This window comes from Alosa pseudoharengus, unplaced genomic scaffold, assembly GCF_046254945.1.
Source record: "Alosa pseudoharengus isolate Yale_2024_CS ecotype anadromous, Long Island Sound unplaced genomic scaffold, YU_APseudo_1.1 YU_APseudo_1.1_scf_21, whole genome shotgun sequence".
In the NCBI taxonomy this organism is placed as follows: domain Eukaryota; kingdom Metazoa; phylum Chordata; class Actinopteri; order Clupeiformes; family Clupeidae; genus Alosa; species Alosa pseudoharengus.
Genome location: NW_027468674.1, coordinates 28,472,450 through 28,490,185, shown reverse-complemented (window position 1 = coordinate 28,490,185; position 17,736 = coordinate 28,472,450). Strand labels below are relative to the sequence as shown.

The 17,736-nt window shown below is 43.3% G+C and overlaps 1 protein-coding gene across 2 annotated transcripts; it reads right to left on the bottom strand.

The window, feature by feature from the left end:
* Positions 1-259: 259 nt before the first annotated feature.
* Positions 260-17,243, bottom strand: polr3e (polymerase (RNA) III (DNA directed) polypeptide E). Of its 2 annotated transcripts, none has more exons than XM_076298482.1 (21): positions 17,110-17,243; positions 15,985-16,072; positions 15,024-15,074; positions 14,831-14,908; positions 14,598-14,713; positions 14,355-14,437; positions 13,962-14,069; positions 12,729-12,781; positions 12,525-12,644; positions 11,896-11,981; positions 11,642-11,686; positions 10,997-11,088; positions 10,181-10,301; positions 9,784-9,865; positions 9,594-9,653; positions 9,053-9,210; positions 8,871-8,932; positions 7,628-8,100; positions 3,214-3,291; positions 2,620-2,745; positions 260-2,329 (listed from the first exon to the last, which is right to left on the bottom strand). In XM_076298482.1, exons 2-21 carry the CDS (start codon positions 16,021-16,023, stop codon positions 2,273-2,275), a joined length of 2,088 nt encoding a protein of 695 aa, XP_076154597.1. In that variant the 5' UTR covers positions 16,024-16,072; positions 17,110-17,243; the 3' UTR covers positions 260-2,272. The 2 variants fall into 2 exon arrangements, with proteins under 2 accessions (XP_076154597.1, XP_076154598.1); XM_076298483.1 differs by having other exon boundaries at positions 7,628-8,097.
* Positions 17,244-17,736: the final 493 nt, after the last annotated feature.

Here is a 17,736-nt window from a genome sequence, read left to right as displayed (position 1 = left end):
CATTGTCTAAAGGCTCGTCTCTCTGAAGTCCTTCGCGTGTGCAAATGGTTTCCCCCTTGTTCAAATTCAACAGGCGTAGACATTAATGAATGCACCAGGTCCTGCTTGTGCATTCTGTGCCCTCTTGTGTTGAGGTAAATGCTGAGCAGCGATGACATGCTCTTAATGTAGTTCATAATGTGTGATTGTCAGTACACTGTGGATGCTTTGACTAGAAAGTGTTCACTAAATTCCACAAAACCACGAGAGACCATAAATGATTTTACTTTTGTACAGTGTTTATTGAGCCAGGTGACAAATGAGTGGCAGAAGACAATCATTTCTATGTTTTCTAAGTCTTTTTTTATGAAAATTTTCAGAGGTAATGTGAGGGCAAGCAGAATTATCTTACCATCCTGAAGAGAGAGGTGTTATGGAATGATTCTTAAAATGGCTACTTCGGTCTTTGGTGCCTACATTAATGGTCCTCTCCACCGCAAAACAAGATGGTGGGGAGTGTTTTTAGTGGTGGTGGCCTCTTCATTCTGACAACACTATCCACTGGTTTGATGAGGGTGATATTTCTCCATAATACAAAGGAGGCACTTTCTCTTGACTGAGTTGAGGCTAAGCGGCCGCATTTAACACCTCACAGTCCAACAGAAGAGCAGCTCTAAATTCAGTGAGTTAGCCAAACACTTCCCTTAAACTCACTCTGGTCATTTTAATTGTTTATACAGGACACTGAAATAAACATGTTAACCACAGGCCAAGTAAGACAGGAAAAAGAAAAATCCCCAAATGCTGTGGCACAGACCATAAAAGAAAATTAAGGTCAGTCAACCGGTTATGGAAACATCTCAATGAAGACCTGAGGTTCTGTTATGGCACTTTCCCGGGCACTAGAGACAGGAGAAAAATGTGAGCTTGTGTTTCTGTTGGCAGAGCGGACAGCAGACTGCTCTTAAATAACTCCTTTAAGCTGAAGAAAGAGGATCAATTCTGGGGTGGGGGGGGGCGACAGACAACCAATTTATAAGAAAAAGGGGCTCTAATGAAAAGCAGCATCTAGAAGTTTACCGGCAACATACTCTCGATCCTATTGAGATAACAAACGTTTCCAAACAATGTGCCAATCATTTCAGTAAAGATTCAACTTTCTTCAAGTGTCTTATATTTTGATTTTAAGTAAACTAAACATCCTTCCCAAAGTACATTCAATAATGGCACAACCACTCCAATCCCCTTCCTTCAGATTCCTGATTAGTAGGATCATGAACTTAAGAGTTCCCCTACAGCCTGCAGTGTAATGCTGGAGACCCATCTGTTTTGCCTACAGCATATCCAAGAGCCTTAGAGGAGGACAGCCCCCATCCTTGTCTGAGGGACTTTGGTTTGACAATTTCCAAGAGTACTAGGGGTCTGTGTAAACACCGGTCTGAGATATGTGCTTGGGAAACCAGATTGTTGTTTCCAGTTTCTATCAAGTGCTTTCAATTCGTTCACATCTTGTATTTTTATTATTTATTAGCACAAGCTCATGGGCAAAGTTCAGCTTATTCTTCCATGCTTTTCCCACTCTGCATGGTATTACTCTTTGCATAAGTCATCATGAAGAGTTCAACAAAATGAATACAACTGTGAGGTAACCAGCTCCTCAAACTCATGCACACTGCAATCCAAGGGTCGATAAAAACCAATTTAAGGGACAAAAAAAAAAAGAACATAGTTCCTACATAAGGCCCATACAAAAGCAAACGTGATTTATGAAATGTGACTTTTCACTTGCAGAAGGCCACAAATTCAGATTAACCTTGAATAACTGCACTGTGTTTTTTTATTAATAGAACACTATTCTATATTTAACTTAAAATGAAAACAAATGTTGAAACTGAAGTAAAGAAAAGTACAGGATCACTTAGTCATTCAAACCAACTGCTCAAACTGCCACCAGTCCATTCTCCTCATGTACGTGTGTGTGACTCCAGCGCTCCAGCCCTTTTATTTGACGTGAAGAAAGCGAGGTGTCGGGGGTTTTAGCTCGGACTCACAGCATCTTGTGTCTGACCCCGGCTACGTGTTTGGCTGCGTTAACAAAAGCACATGTCCGGGAGCAAGAAAAAGTGATGGACCACTTCGATCACCCAATCACAGGCTTGTCCAGAGACTGCAGGAGGGCAGTGATTGGTTCGTGCACGGTCTGCTTTTGCCTCCCTGGGCAGAGGCTGCTCTCACCAGGCTCTGGGGGAGGAGGGGGGGGGGGGACCCGCCTGTGCACCACCTCCTCTTATCGTCACGACAACATGGTTCCCTTTAGATACCACATGCCTCCCTGGCTGACGCAGCAGTCCTGCAGAGAGGTGCATTTTAACACAGTTAAACAATTTAACACAGATCCCACAGCACACAGCAAAAAAACATTATAAAATAATACTCAACAAGTCCCAACATCCCATCAAATGCACACTGAACTGGGCATCTAGGCTCTCAGCTTACTTACATATGCAAATAGTCTTCTTCTATGCCCTTCACAGATATTGTGTGTGTCTGTGTCTGTGTCTGTTGAGGGGTATTGGGGGGCGGGGGGGTTGTGGCCATGCATATAAGGTCTGCGTCACAGTGTGCATTGTGGAGGGTCACCTTGAGTAGCCGGTCCACGTCAGATTTGGTGACGTTGTCGCCCAGTTCCTGAGTGAGACGACTCTGCACCAGGTTTCTCCTGACCCGATAATTCTTCATGAACAGTTCAAAGAGGATCTGCCGGTACTGAAGAAGAAAAGATATACATCTTCAAATAACACTTAAAACAGCAGTACAAGTAGTACTACTTTAAAATAAGATTAAATGTCCTCCTTTGATAACCCTGATATTTCAGTCAAGATTTAATAAGCAACCCAACCCAAAACTCAGCTGAACTGCCAATTAAATAGAGGGGAGAAAACAGGCAAATATCGGCCAAAAATAAATCGGCAGGATATATCGGCCATCAGCTGACCCAGATTTCTAAATATCGGCATTGGCATCGGCCATAGAAAAACCCATATCAGTCAACCTCTAGTAGGCATATCCAGAAATGAAGTGGCCTGAAGATATGAAGCTATAAAAATATCACAAATGCTACTCTGGCATTGATTCTACATTGTGCTGACAAAAATGTGCCAACACTACTGTATTCTTCTCATAAAATGTGATGTTTTTAGAGAGGTTTTTTTTTTTATTAACTGTGGGTTTTACCCTGTCAAAGGTTTCTCCGGACTCCCACAAGGCAAACACCTTCTGCTCATCTGAAGCAGCTCTGATCTGAGGGGGGAACTGCCGAAGAAACAGACAAAAAAAATCAATCAATCAATCACACACACACACACACACACACACACACACACACACACACACACACACACACACACACACACACACACACACACACACACACACACACTCACACTCACACTCACACTCACACACACACACAGAGAATCATATGCAAACTTGGCACAGAGTTAAATTCTCGATCTACAAGACAGAGAAAGTGTCTTAAACAGGCTTGAATTTCACCATTTTAGGGGCAAGGCCACTTGGCCTTCAGTTGGGCATATTTGGTGGGGGGCACAAAGGTCACATGTCAGGGCACCAAGGCCAAAGTTAACTATACAGTAGTATGCTATAAAAATGATCAAAGTTGTATTCACTGCAGTAGACCTGCATCACTGTATGAAACATTACAAAAACATAAAACATGACATTACATTTAACTGTAAATCATCTGATCATCTAATATTTTCAGATATCTAGGCTATATTTAACATTTATTTTATATTTGGCCTGTTATGAAATCATTTATTGAACAATTTAAGCACAGCTCAGATTTAAGAAACTCAAATAGCCTAGATGCATGCTTAGCATTTTGTGATCATTAAGGCTACTTTCACAAAGTCTTATAGTCAGCTGTCCTCTGATTTACCGATATCTAGGCGACATTTGTAATATTTATTTTGTATTTGGCCCGTTATGAAATAATATGGAACAATTTAAACACAGTGTAAAACTTAAATCCCAAATTTGGAGACATCCATGTATGTTGAAATTTACTGCAAATTCAAAACGGGATTAGTCTGGAACGGCTAACTGTACAGGGGACCGCTTTACACCTTTCTGTTCGGTAAGGTCTGCTGTTTATTCTGATATATGGTTTGTCATATGTTAAACGAAGGGTTCGTGAAGTATTCCACTGAGATGAATGGGTAGGGAGATGGACGCAAAACCTTCAGTAGAATTTATGATTAAATTGAATGATATTATTTACTTTTCTCGCGAACCGTTCACCACAGCAATTAGCGGCTAACATCGTTTAAAAGCTGAGAAAAAGCTCTTTCATGTGATACTTGTGATGTCTGTGTGATGAGTAGGCTACTTCGCGAGTAGTTCAACTGAGAAGAATAGGTTAATTTGGACGCACTTTCTTTCTTGCGCTGTCACTTTCTCCACTGCGTTGCTTCTCCATTTGCGCTGTGAATGGTAAGATTATTTTGACAGGCCATAGGCTAAATATATATCGCTATTAGTAGGACGCAAAGCAGAATATTTAAAGAAGGGGGCACCAAGGCCACCGTGGCCTGTAAACCTCTGATTTTCAAAGGGGCGTCACGGCCAACGCAAGGGGCTACGACGGCCATGGCCGTCGTGGCCACCGTGAAATTCCTACCCTGGTCTTAAATAATTAAAAACCCTCATTAACCAAAAATGAGTGGAAAATCAGAGAGCGAAAAGATAAAATTAGATGATATACATTATCTCGACAGATTTGGGGTTTATTACTCCTCAGACAATTAGAAGGTTCCTCCCGTGGGGTCAGAGGAAATTTCAGGATTGTGACAAAATAGAGAACAGTCTCTGGACACTATTTTAAAATGTGTTATTGAGTAAGGCAAATAAGACAACACCAACAGGGCAACAGGGCTAACGTGTTCCACCTTCACAAGATAATTGATTAGTTTAGAATCTTTCAAAAGAACAAAACACAATTCCATTAAGGGCTTAATACCAGGAACATTTCAGTGCCTGACATGATCAGATATGTTCACAGTGCCTGAGAACTTTAAACCCTGTCAATTGTTGTCTGAGGATGGAAATAAATAATCTTGGCATTGTTTGCCTTGGCCTGGATAACATGTTCTAGATAGGGTTGCAAATTTACAGAAATGTTCTTCGACTTTAGGAAGGCCTAACTCTCCACTTCTGCACGCAAAATTTGTGCTGTTCTAAAAATGTGAGACCTTAGCGATTATTCATTTAGTTTCGAATTCAGTCATAATGGCACAGCCACTGGGTTCATCACTGCTCCTCAAAACCAACACACAAAACAATAATTACAATTTCTAGAAGACTTTGCTCCCTAACAACAACCTTGAGGTTCTAATTATAGCTCCCATCCCAGGAGTAGGGAGCCAGTCAACCAGCCAAAGGGCTGAGGTGTGAAACTACCGATGAGTGCTACTGCAAAAACACCACCCCTCCTCTGTAGGAGACTGCTCTCCTTACAGGCTAATGTGCTTTGTCTCTGCTCTACCATTAATAGCGATTACATAAGCCTGGGCTAACTGGCCATCTCACACCCCCCCCCCCACCAATCCCACGGACAAAAAAGGATTAGTCCAGGTCTTACACCACAAGAAAACTGGATTAAGAGCCAACGTGCCATTCAATGGGTCATCAGTGTCTTACTGGTTCTCAGCTAAGGAAATGGACAGTGGAGCTGCCCAGCAGCATTCCTGCTGAAAACGTTTCCTTCGTGGGCTGCTCTTTCTAGAAGCTTCCTTCCTTCCTGACTCACTCACGCAGCAACAACCTGCCACCAGCGCGAGTCCAAACCCTTGAAATACGATGCACGGCCGAGAATTCTGGAATTCAAACATAAGAGAAGGAGGGGCCTTCCGTGTCAACGGTTAACGGCTCGTATGAACGCGCGGGATGTAACCGAGAAGTCCTGACGACCTCAAGGCACAACAATCACGCAGCACTGGCCAGATTAGGACAAACACGCACTGTACCCAGACCACCACTTTTCAAATAATGCAGAGTCTAAGATGTCACGGCTTTGTGTCCCAACCCTTGGCTGTTTATGTAAAGAGAGGGAGAGCATGCACTGTGAAGGCTCATAGTGCAGACACACGTCTGTCTTCTCTTCAGTACATTACGTGTACTGCACTGTGACTGAGGAGATGGGAATTTCAACAACGTCAGCCTCTTAAAATGAGACTCCATTGTAAAGCAAATTCAAATACGTACACATACGTACGTTCAAATACGTACGCTTTACCAGCCGTCAAACAGCAAATTCATATTTGTCCAATAACCTATTCTGAATGAGTCTAGTGTGCCAAAATAACTGAGTAAGGATAACTGATATATTCCTTGATATATGTATGTGGTTTCGTTTCACAGCGTGGAACATGACTCCTCCTAGGCCTGCCTGCTGGCTTCGCCTTCCCGAGAGAGATGATGTGCGAGATCGACGTACATGCCTCTGCGGCTGAATCTGAACAGGAATGTGCCCTCATGGCTGAAATAAACAGGAGAAAATGCTTCACTGCGTGAGCTTGTCTCTGCTTGCTGCTCATGTTATGGCAGGCACCGATGAACAAGAGGGACGTCTAAGTTTCTCAATATCCACGGTGCATGTGAGGGAGTCAGAATTGATGATGTCATTCATTCATCTCTCTCACACATAAACTCTTTCACACACATTATAGTGAAATATGACCTCATAGCTGGACTGTGACCTTTGTTCTGGCCTGGTGATCCCTATTGTCAAAGACTTCCTGTGATACCATCTGTTACTTAAAATAAACTCAATGACGGGTATTCCACACTGGAGTTTTGCCGGACAGCCTTCAAATATTTATATCTTTACATCTACACAAGTGATTAGTGGGACCTGAGAGGAAGGGCTGCCAAACTTTTTGGAACATCGCCTTCAACGCCATCATAATTAATACCCTTGCAATTCCAACTGTGAGCCATGGACTGCTGTCTCCAGTCTTCAAAAGCCTTTGAGAAAATAGCTTTGATGACCGTTTTCAACAGGCCACTGGTCAGTGGTATTTGTGATCACAAGATATTAGTTCTCACTTTGTGTGGTGGTACCACTCCTCCACAGTTCCCCTTTATCAGATTTGCCTATTTTTAATTGCCTATAATTAAGTTCCCCTTTATCAGATTTGCCTATTTTTAATTGCCTATAATTAAGTCAGACAGGCCTCAACTACCTGCCCCAACACAACTCTTCAGTTTTTGTAATCGTTGAACAGGTTAAGCTTCAAACCAACATCCAGTGGAAAACATGGGACAGTTAATCAGTTTCTTTGAGGGTCACAGTGTGTGCAGCTTTTTGAACAAACTGAGCCAGTTAGCTTATTCAACAGTGAGGAGACTGACAGCACTGTTCTCCACAGTGGGTTGAAGCACTAAAGCCTCCAGGATTTCACAGCTTGAAACTCAGCTTATACCTCTAATTTTGATCCTTAACATAATTCCCTTCTTAAGCACCTCATCCATGTACACATGAAGTCATTACATTAACCAGTTATACCCTTCGGAAGCCTGTAGTGTCCACATCACCCCCCCCCCCCCAGCAGCGGTGCGTACTCACAGGCACCAGGATCTGTTTGCACTGGTTGAGCAGGATGGCGTCCTGCAACGCGCGGTCCGAGACGGTTCCCAACGAGCAGCGTCCGGGTGGCAGGGCGGCCAGGTGCAGGTTGAGAAGCCGCTTGACCTCGCTGAGCGTCAGCACGTACTGCCGGCGGAAGGTGGTGCGCACAAAGTCCTGCAGCTCCGGCCCGGGCGCCGCGTGGCCGTTCTGGGGGTCGGGGGAGCCGGGGTAACCGTTCACGGAGCCGTTGGGGATGGCGGAGGTGTCCGACGTGTCCATGGGCTCCTCGGAGTCACTGAGGGGCTCCTGCTTGACACGGACGGACGGCGCGGAGCTGGAGGCACCGGCTTTGCTGCCCGGGGCGGAGCCTTTACGACGAGTGTCCAGGTCCTTCTGCAGCGAGGCCTGGTGATCCCGGGCACCCTCTCGCGCGGACTTCAGACGCTGCTCGCCACTCACATGAACCGCTTCTGAAAGAGGTCAACTAGGTTATCCCCATGGCAAAGGACTTCATGAATGCTGGATATGATTTAACATTCTTTTGAGGCCGGTTACTACCATTTAAGATTTACATACAAATGACAGAGAAACTGCCTATACATTACATTACTCATTGTGTGAATTTATTTCGAAAATGAATAGTTCCGGTCCTTAAATATAGTTGGCTGAATCGCGTTCGATGCCGTTGTATAATCCAGCACATCCCCACACATTAACCGCATTTCGTTCTACATTACTGCCCTTGATACAAAAGTTAGAGTTGCTGCATCTCAACACTGCTTGGCAACCATTCTAATAGAGGAAATATATTTCTTGGCAGAAGAATGATTATCTATGAATAAAATCATTACATTTCTCATTGCTGTGCCTTTATTTTATAAAATCTTGCCAGATCGTGTCTGTAGGTTACAGTGATTATAGAACATCTAAGGGGGGTTTTAGGCACCGCCTCTTGGAGCTTCCAATAAATGTATACAGACTGCAGATTGATTCAAGAATCCCCTATTGTGACATCAGACAAATCACCGAGATCATCAAAGTGGTATCAAAGTCCAGTTATAATAGGACAACCAGCAGGGCAAAAGTGCACCACTGATAATTACATCACCGTCAAAAAGACCTTCTGTTCTCCATCAACAAAGACTTCCGCTCAGATGTTAATGGCAGACTTATCATGATAAGCATGGAGGAGGCAATACAGACAGAGAACAACTTGCCCTATCCTGGGCTAAACACAGACCTGCTTGAGAATCTTTCTTCGGTGCAAAGTCCTCCTTGGAGAAATTGAACACCTTCTCCAACCTGTGGCAAACACAAACAGTTCAGCGACTGAACCGAAAAACTCGATGCAAAACATAACCTTTACCCACTCTGGTTAGGTGAGGATGAGTGGGTCTCTATTCTAACGGTCTGTTGTCTTACTTGGCCTGGATGCCCAACCACAGCATATTCTGCCTCTGTGCGACGTCTGGGTGCTTCTTGACGAATTCGCGATCGCTGGGCAACACAAACTCCCAGCCGCGGTTGACCCGGGGGGCAGCCATCTGCTCCAGGAAGTCCTTGACGTCCTCTGGGGGGAGCTGGACGAGGGTGGCATTTCATTTCATAAACACAGAGCCACACAAATAGCCACCATGCCATATGCCCTTAGCAAGAGTACAGATGAAACAATGCTGCATGGTCTGGGCTGCCTATATCCACTGGTCCATATCATTACTGTGGTCATGAGCTCATGAGAGTCCATGTACAATTTGTCTACAGGTCATTCTTTGTTCATTGAACAGCAAAATCATAACATACATAAAATACACAGTGAATGAATTTCTGCCACTTAAATCATATTCGTCCATCGTTCTGACTATGTTTCTTGTAGCCTCAAGCTGAAACAATTCCTTGCTTCACAGTGCCCTCTGGTGTTACAGCGGCAGAACAGTGCCCAGTACAGCAGTGCGTTCATCAGTACCTTAATGACGGCAGCCACCTCCTTCCTCATGATGGAGCGCTCCTGAGTGAACCTCCACATCTAAAAGGGAAAACAGCGGGGGGGGGGGGGGGGTGAACAAGTGACAGTGGCACAGATGAGCAACATGCTTCACCACAGGGTTATTATGAGAGAACTTCCCCAGCGTCGGGGAGATGAGGACTCAACTCACCACAAAGTCCCTGCCCCGGCAAAGCACCTCAGCAGGCACACCACTGTGGGGACTGCAGCTGCTCTTTGGGTAGAGCACGTCACTGCACAGAAAAGCCCATATACACACCACTATAAGGTTCTGATAGAGTCAACATTCCAATAATATTGTAGCTTGCAGAGAACTGCATTCCAATAAAATAATTTTTTTCAGGTTTACAATCATTTTGTAATTTTTGTTTTTGTCGAGAGAGTCATAGATCCCTTTGGTGTGTACAACTATAATGAGATGCTATGGGAAACATGTCATCAACCACTGACCATTTCAATAAAATATGCTAAGAGCCACATTCATAGTCTTTGGAAACTAATTGTACAAGTAACTGAGTGCAATGGCGCTGTAAGAGAGTGGTTCTCACCTCTTGACAACCCAGTTGCCCTGTACCAGCATCGCCACCTGCTGGATACAGCGCAGTACTGCCGTGGAGTCTGTGCCGGGAGCGAGCAGGCCCATAAGGTTGGCAAATGGCATCACCTTCACTGTGGCACCACAGAGGAAAGACAGAAATTAGATAATTACTGAGCTGGCATTTTGAAAGTGGTGTGTGTGTGTGTGTGTGTGTGTGTGTGTGTGTGTGTGTGTGTGTGTGTGTGTGTGACCATCAGTACTATCAGTATTTAGAATCACAAGGGTCAAGAAAAAAGGCAGAACACAAGTATTTACTCTGGAGTACAGAACTAAAAAAAAACACCTTAAAAGAGGACAAAGATAATTTTATATACATAAGTGTTGGGCAGGGCTGAACACATTCACACTGATAGGTCTCATGTAGTGTTCCTGAAAAAGTTGTTCCTAGTAGTAATATTTCTTGACTAGCAGAATTGTGGGTTTGTACCAAACCTTTATCTGTCAAGAGCATCAAAAGCATCATTTTGGCTAGATGTCACAACAGTACCTCATAACAAACACAGTGGCATTCCATCAAAATGATACTACTTTGTCTCCTTGCCAAACACCTGATATTGTTTCAAAAATCCATAATTTCATCACTTTCAAAACTGTGCTGACAAAAAAAAACCTCTGAACAAAAAAAAAAAAAAGAAGAAAAAAAAAATCTAGCAATCTGATATGCTACTACTGCTGACAAACAAGTCATTTCCTTGTACAATTGCCATATTAAAACCAGCAAGAACACTTCAGGGGCTTGCATCTGAGGACACAGTGGCTTGCTCACCATTCTTCATGAGGGTCTTGACCTGGTCACCGAGGGGCAGCGTGCGCAACTGAGCCATGGAGAGCACGTTGCTCGGACCACTGGGCCTCACACTGCAACGTCACAACACAGACAGGACAAAGGCTCACGTTACATCAACAGTAGTCCGAACAGCATTTACCCAGCCACTGAAACCTGAAGCACACCGCATATAGCCACCGACACTTTGTCACTTGCCCATGCACACTAGCGCCTACATTTTTAACCGACAAACATTTGATAAACAGTGGATTCTACTGAGTGGCTCTGACAAAAACAGAACTGAACTGTAATCTAATCTATTACAACAAATCTACACGGCGGAGACAACCGAGTTGGATGCTGGTGTGCAGAATTGCATCAAAAACAACGGAGCCTAACGTAATCAAACGTCAAAAGTGGAGTGGGTCGTACTCATGCCGGCGCCTATATGCGAAGGCCTTTAGTGATGCTCAACTGGCTCCAGCTCGCACAGGCACAAAAAAAAAAACGACGGCTCAGATTGAGCAGTGTCATCACTATTCCTCTATATCTTCCCTTGTTAACAAACATGACAGATCGCTGTAATGTTAAAATGGAAAAAATATGAAGGACAAAGAGGTCAAGGAGTTGGAAACTCATACTCACATCTTCTCCTCTGTTACTGGAGGCATGAGCATGGCCAGGTACTCGCTGCAAGGTAATGGACAGTCGTTTAAAACAAACAAGGCCATTGAATTTAGGAATTATTTTAACATTTAATACAGCAGAATATGTGTTAAATATTTCACCCACATAAGCTTTGTTTTAACATACCTACTCATGAGCGTTGGTTGGTGCTAGCATGGATGATGTGCTAATAAATATGTACACAAAGTAGTTAGTCCACTAACTGAACTCACCTGGGTGTCTTGACCAGCTCAGTGCTCTCCGTAGCGCCCATGTTCTGGCAGAACAGGTACTGCCGCTCATGCTCAGAGCGTCCATCCTACACAACAGGGCAAGAGGTAGTAGAGATCTTTACACTACAAGCAAACAAACAAACACACTCAAAAATACAAAGCTGCATCCACCTCTGAGAAGTGAGACTATGTGCCAGAAATAATGTCATATATGGTCTCTAGAAAATGTATGCCTGACAGCAAAAAACCTGAAGCCCAAATCGCAAAAACACCAGTGTCCCTCACTGACCAAGTCACTGGCAATGGACACACCTTTACTGATTGAATGCTCTCAGTGTTGAACAAATCATCAACTCAATAGCATAAACACCCTTTGCCAAAACACTTCATTGTTAAAACTAGCTTTGAGAGGATAATCTGTCAACAAAAACAGTATAATCTGATAAGCATCTTGAGACCATCAAACAGATCACTGACAGCTATGTGAAGATGTGCTGTTAGCTCTAGTCACACCAACCAGCTTAGTTTAGAACACCAAACTGCCATTTCCAGAGAACTACCTGGGGGACAATCACTATATGCAGCAAGACCTGGCATAACCGATCTAAGGCTAGTTCTGGGCGATGTACCTTTATGCCATGGTAGTGTAGATGTGCCCAGGGTTCCTCTGCTTGCTTCTTCTGTAAGAACTCGTAGGACTGGACACGCCGCTGACGGGCCTGCTCGGACTCCGGCCGAGAAAACCTCACCTGCAGGGAGTACAGGGAAGTCACAGGTTAATCTCTGCATGACATTTGCATGAGAAATTAAACAAATGACTGAGTGCAACTTACAGTGACTTGCTTGGTATCCTCCTCGGCCTCATCCTGAGAGGAGTCACCACCGGCTATGTGGAAACAGCAACAGATTTAGCGCACACAACAACCACCACACACACACACACAACAACCACCACACACGCGCACACAACAACCACCACACACGCGCACACAACAACCACCACACACACACACACAACAACCACCACACACACGCGCACACAACAACCACCACACACACGCGCACACAACAACCACCACACACACACACACAACAACCACCACACACACGCGCACACAACAACCACCACACACACACACACACAACAACCACCACACGCGCACACAACAACCACCACACACGCGCGCACAACAACCACCACACACACACACACACACACAACAACCACCACACACACGCACACAACAACCACCACACACGCGCACACAACAACCACCACACACGCGCACACAACAACCACCACACACGCGCACATAACCACCACCACACACGCACACACAACAACCACCACACACGCGCAAACAACAACCACCACACACACACACACAACAACCACCACACACACGCACACAACAACCACCACACACGCGCACACAACAACCACCACACACGCGCACACAACAACCACCACACACGCGCACACAACAACCACCACACACACGCAAACAACAACCACCACACACGCGCAAACAACAACCACCACACACACGCGCACACAACAACCACCACACACGCGCACACAACAACCACCACCACACACATTTAAATCTTCACTGACTGGAGAGTCTAAGCCATGACATTGTGTAAATTTGAGTTCACATAAAGACATGGGGCCTGTTTACATTTGTTTTTAGAAATGCGTCTTGAGGGCTCCGATCACAAGTGGTCAGCCGAGACAAATTGCGGTTTACACATGTATTCAAGGAGTACAGCTAGAAACGTTGCAGACCACTTGTGTTCAGATTCCGTTACTACCAACAAAACGGTCATTAGAACTCCCATTGTCAAGATGCATCAGAACGCATTAGTGTTTACGCAACAAAAGATATGTGGTCAAATGTGTCTCCTCAACTCAGCAACCACGTCAGCAAGTGGTTTGAGTGATCAGATCACAATGTGTCTTGGTGATTGTTTACAATTAGAACATAATCGTGATCAGATCACCCAAGTAGACGCATCCAAATTTAGATTCAGATTCTGAGCATAATGAATGAAGCTGGTCCTACCTTCGTTGGCCGCCTCCCTTTCGCGATGTTTCGTGTCGGCTTTGTCCAGGTAGGAGAAGCTGGGCCTCATCTGGAGAATGCCCTGCAGAGGCGTGAGGTGGAACTCACCTGGAAACATGAAACAAAAATAAACAAACAGTCAGGAAGTGTTTGCTTTACCACTTACGGATGAGTGTTTGATGCAAAAATAATACACAAAGTGGCCACTGTCTCAACACACAATGGGATAGAAATAAGTGATGTCAAATTGTCATAATTTTGTAGAACAGGTTTGTAAGGGGAGATATTCAGGTATTAAAGTGCTCAAAATGTTAACAGATCATATCTGACCAGACATTATAAAGAATATAAATATGGGTATAAATATACAGCAGTTATGAAAACATAATTTACCTTTGCGGAAAATGGCAGCTGCATAGCGAGATGTGTCAGTGGTTGCTTGAATAGAAGTTAAGGTCTGTTTATCCATCATTTTTCTGTTTGAAAAACAAGAAATGAGTCACTCTGGATAATACCAAATAAAAACAAATCATATCTGAAGCTTGTGTGTAAAAGACCAATATGTATCTTTGCTGTACATAGATAACACAAAGGCAGCAGCACTGCAATGCAGCTACAGTACCATCCAACACTCACACAGAATACAGGCTAGACTCTTCACAAGTAGTGCCATCAACATTGAGAGCGATCTGCTCCCCTTTACTGCGGCAGTAGTTTGGGCTCATAGTGTCCATGGCGACCTCAAGCTCTACCTGTGCATGCAAATGTGAGAAAGTCACAACTAGGCTTTGGTGGCCTTACTACTTACAGCTGAATGCATATTGTATTTTAGGCCTGGCACACATGACATCTTTTTATGGTCATCTCACCTTCTGTTGTTTAGGCTTAATTTTGGCAGATAAATGAGTTGCATCATCATATGTCATAGATGAGGGGCGCACAGGATACTAAACGATAAGGGGGGGGGGGGGGGGGGAGATCATATGCACAAGCTTAACATTAAATAGATCCAAATGACAATTGGGTACAATTGGTGTTATTTGTGCAGCATTTAGTGTTTACCTGAAACAGATACAGCTTATCCGCAAGACTTTTGGCCAAGTACACATCAAACTGGAACACAAAAACAAGAGATCATTTGACCTTTCCAAAGTGACCCTAGTTGCAGAAACACCCATTTATGATACATCAACATAGGTAGACAGATACTTTATTGATCCCCAAGGGGAAATTCAAGGTCTCAGTAGCATACAGACATCACACACAACATGCACTTAAAGTAGAAAAAGTAATATAAGTATATACATATAAAAAATCCACTGTACAATAGATACAGTAGAAGATAAAAAAAAAAAAATACTAAATACACTAATAAATATACTAAATAAACTAAATCAAATATGCACATAGTGTGCTTAAGGATGATCAAGCATGAGGCGCTTGCAGTGACAGGACAGGGACTGAGCCTGTAATTCTGTATGCATGGTAAGGTGCTCTATGAGAGTGAGTGTCATGGTGATGGTGCAAATAGGTAAGTCCAACAGTGCAACTGTTACAGTGCAAGAATAAAGTCTGGAGACCAGCATAAAATAAATATGGACATATAAGAGAATAATGTAAACAAAGTAATATAAAAAAAAAAACTATATCAGTGCAAGAATAAGTTGAAGTAATAGGGTTACAGCCATTGGTCAAGTATTAAGTATAAAGTATTAAGTATGGCCACAATCCAGGCAGTGGGAGGGATGGAGGTTATGCATATGTGCTAATATAGCATGTAAACAGTGTAGCAGTAAAAGAGTAGGCTAGTGGACAGTCAGTACACAAACATGGAGAAGGTGGAGAGGCAGACAGACTATGCAGAGAAGTCTCTCTCCTCTTCCCTTTAGTGATACCTCTTAGTGAAGAACATACCTCTGTTGGTAGCTTTTAAACAGCACACATTTACAGACACAGCAGGCTGTAGTACTGATAGATAAGTGTGTATCTTTTCTGTTGTAAAGTTGGGAGGAAACCTGCATACCTCTTGTATGATGGGGTCATCGTCATCCCCGCTGGCCATGATGAGAGGACAGGGAGGAACCTCGGCAACAGACCTCTGAAGTCCAAACCTAAGATTAGCGAAATGCTGAGGCACTCACTTTGTGATTGATACTAATGTATACAACATTTTGCCGTAAAACAAAGGAACAACGGTGGCCTCATATCTCGATTTCCCTTGATATTATTGTAACGTTAAAAATTCCATTGATCTTGGGAATTCATGGGTATAAATGACTACAGCATCCTACAGTACTGCACCAAAACAACTGACATTTGTTCCGACACATTATATTTTAAAGTCAGACCTCTCATTATAAGCATGGTATAAAACTACCTTGCTGACATTGTTCACTGTTTCTTGATGAAATATCCAGTTCAATAAGCAACGACAGTAACAGAGCAATCCATGAAAGTGATGCCTGCTAACGTTAAGCTAAGTTATAACGGTACAAAACATCGCTTAAAACAATTGTTCTATATTCGTGGCTAATGTCAGCTGTTCACATACAAAGTCCGTTTAAATACTTACAAACCTCACAAACAGCAGGAGATAACGCTAAATGGTGTGACTTCAGACATACCAAGCTAGCTGTGCTGGCTATTGCTAACTTAACATATGCGAGCTATCCAGCGTTAGCATTTAGTATTGATCTCCGGTGAAATGATGCAAGAACGTGTCATTTTCTTACGATAGTCAAGACATTATTTAAACAAGTTAGTTCCTTTCCACCATCGCATTATTTTAATGTGTGACCACATATAAAAAACAAAAACTGGTTGATTTCACCAGCACAACATGTTTTACTTGCCAGATGATTGACAAGCTAATGTAACAGAGTTGGTTGAAAATGCCATGCACCAATAATGTAACGTTAACATGGTTACGTTATGGCTCCCTTTAGCTAATCTCATGTCGTCTTATTGACCCAAAACAAATATAGCCATCCATCAAAATCAGTGATAATTGTCATTCTTCCACAAAGATGACCTAACACTAGGTAACTTTTCAAATGCTAAGTTATCTAGTTAGCTCGCTAGCTGCCAAATAAGTCTCAAGTCTCAAGCCCATAACTGTTACACATAAAATACATTAATTCCGTCTCACCTGTAACACAAAGATCACGCCTGCCTCTTTGTCCCCTACTCTGGTTGTTCTTAACGGCTTCAGCAAAGCACAAGCCTGTCTGTGTTGAATATGTCAATGTAAGAAATCTGGGTATAATGCTGCCATGTTGCTGATTCCAGTCTACACAGACACGTGGGGAGGAGCTGCTGCTTTTCCTTTCCCATAATCCAATGGTAAAACAGACACAAGTGGTTTTTTTTTTTACTCAGGGAGGCGCCAAAGAGCTGCGAAGACAATCTCTCCAGCGATAGAGTAGCCAAAACAGACGTATATTTGGTGTTTTTTTTATCTGCACTTCAAAAAATAAGAATACGCTAGTCAGGTAAGTGTAAGTGTTCTTGTCTATGATGAATTATTAATGTGTTTTCCTTTCATCTTGATATTGCTCCACAAAACTACTTTTGTATCTATCTCTTCCTTGCAACCCCATTATAGTGTCTTCTGTAGCCTACTAGTGCTGTTATGTCCTCACGTGTTTGTGTATGTTGAATTTTCATCAATAAAAATCGTGGTCATATCTCGTGCTGGAACAATCGAAGCAATGTTGCCAGATTTACTGCCAATCTTAAAGTCTAGTGAGGTCTGGTGCAGGTGTCGTTAAGGTTA

Excerpts from the sequence above, each read along its gene's own strand:
- polr3e (XM_076298482.1), bottom strand. The coding sequence starts at position 16,023 with ATGGCCAGCGGGGATGACGATGACCCCATCATACAAGAG. Across the intron at positions 14,714-14,830 it reads TTAAGCCTAAACAACAGAAG|GTAGAGCTTGAGGTCGCCAT; the intron begins GTGAGATGACCA and ends TTGCATGCACAG. Across the intron at positions 11,089-11,641 it reads CCAGTAACAGAGGAGAAGAT|TGTGAGGCCCAGTGGTCCGA; the intron begins GTGAGTATGAGT and ends GTGACGTTGCAG.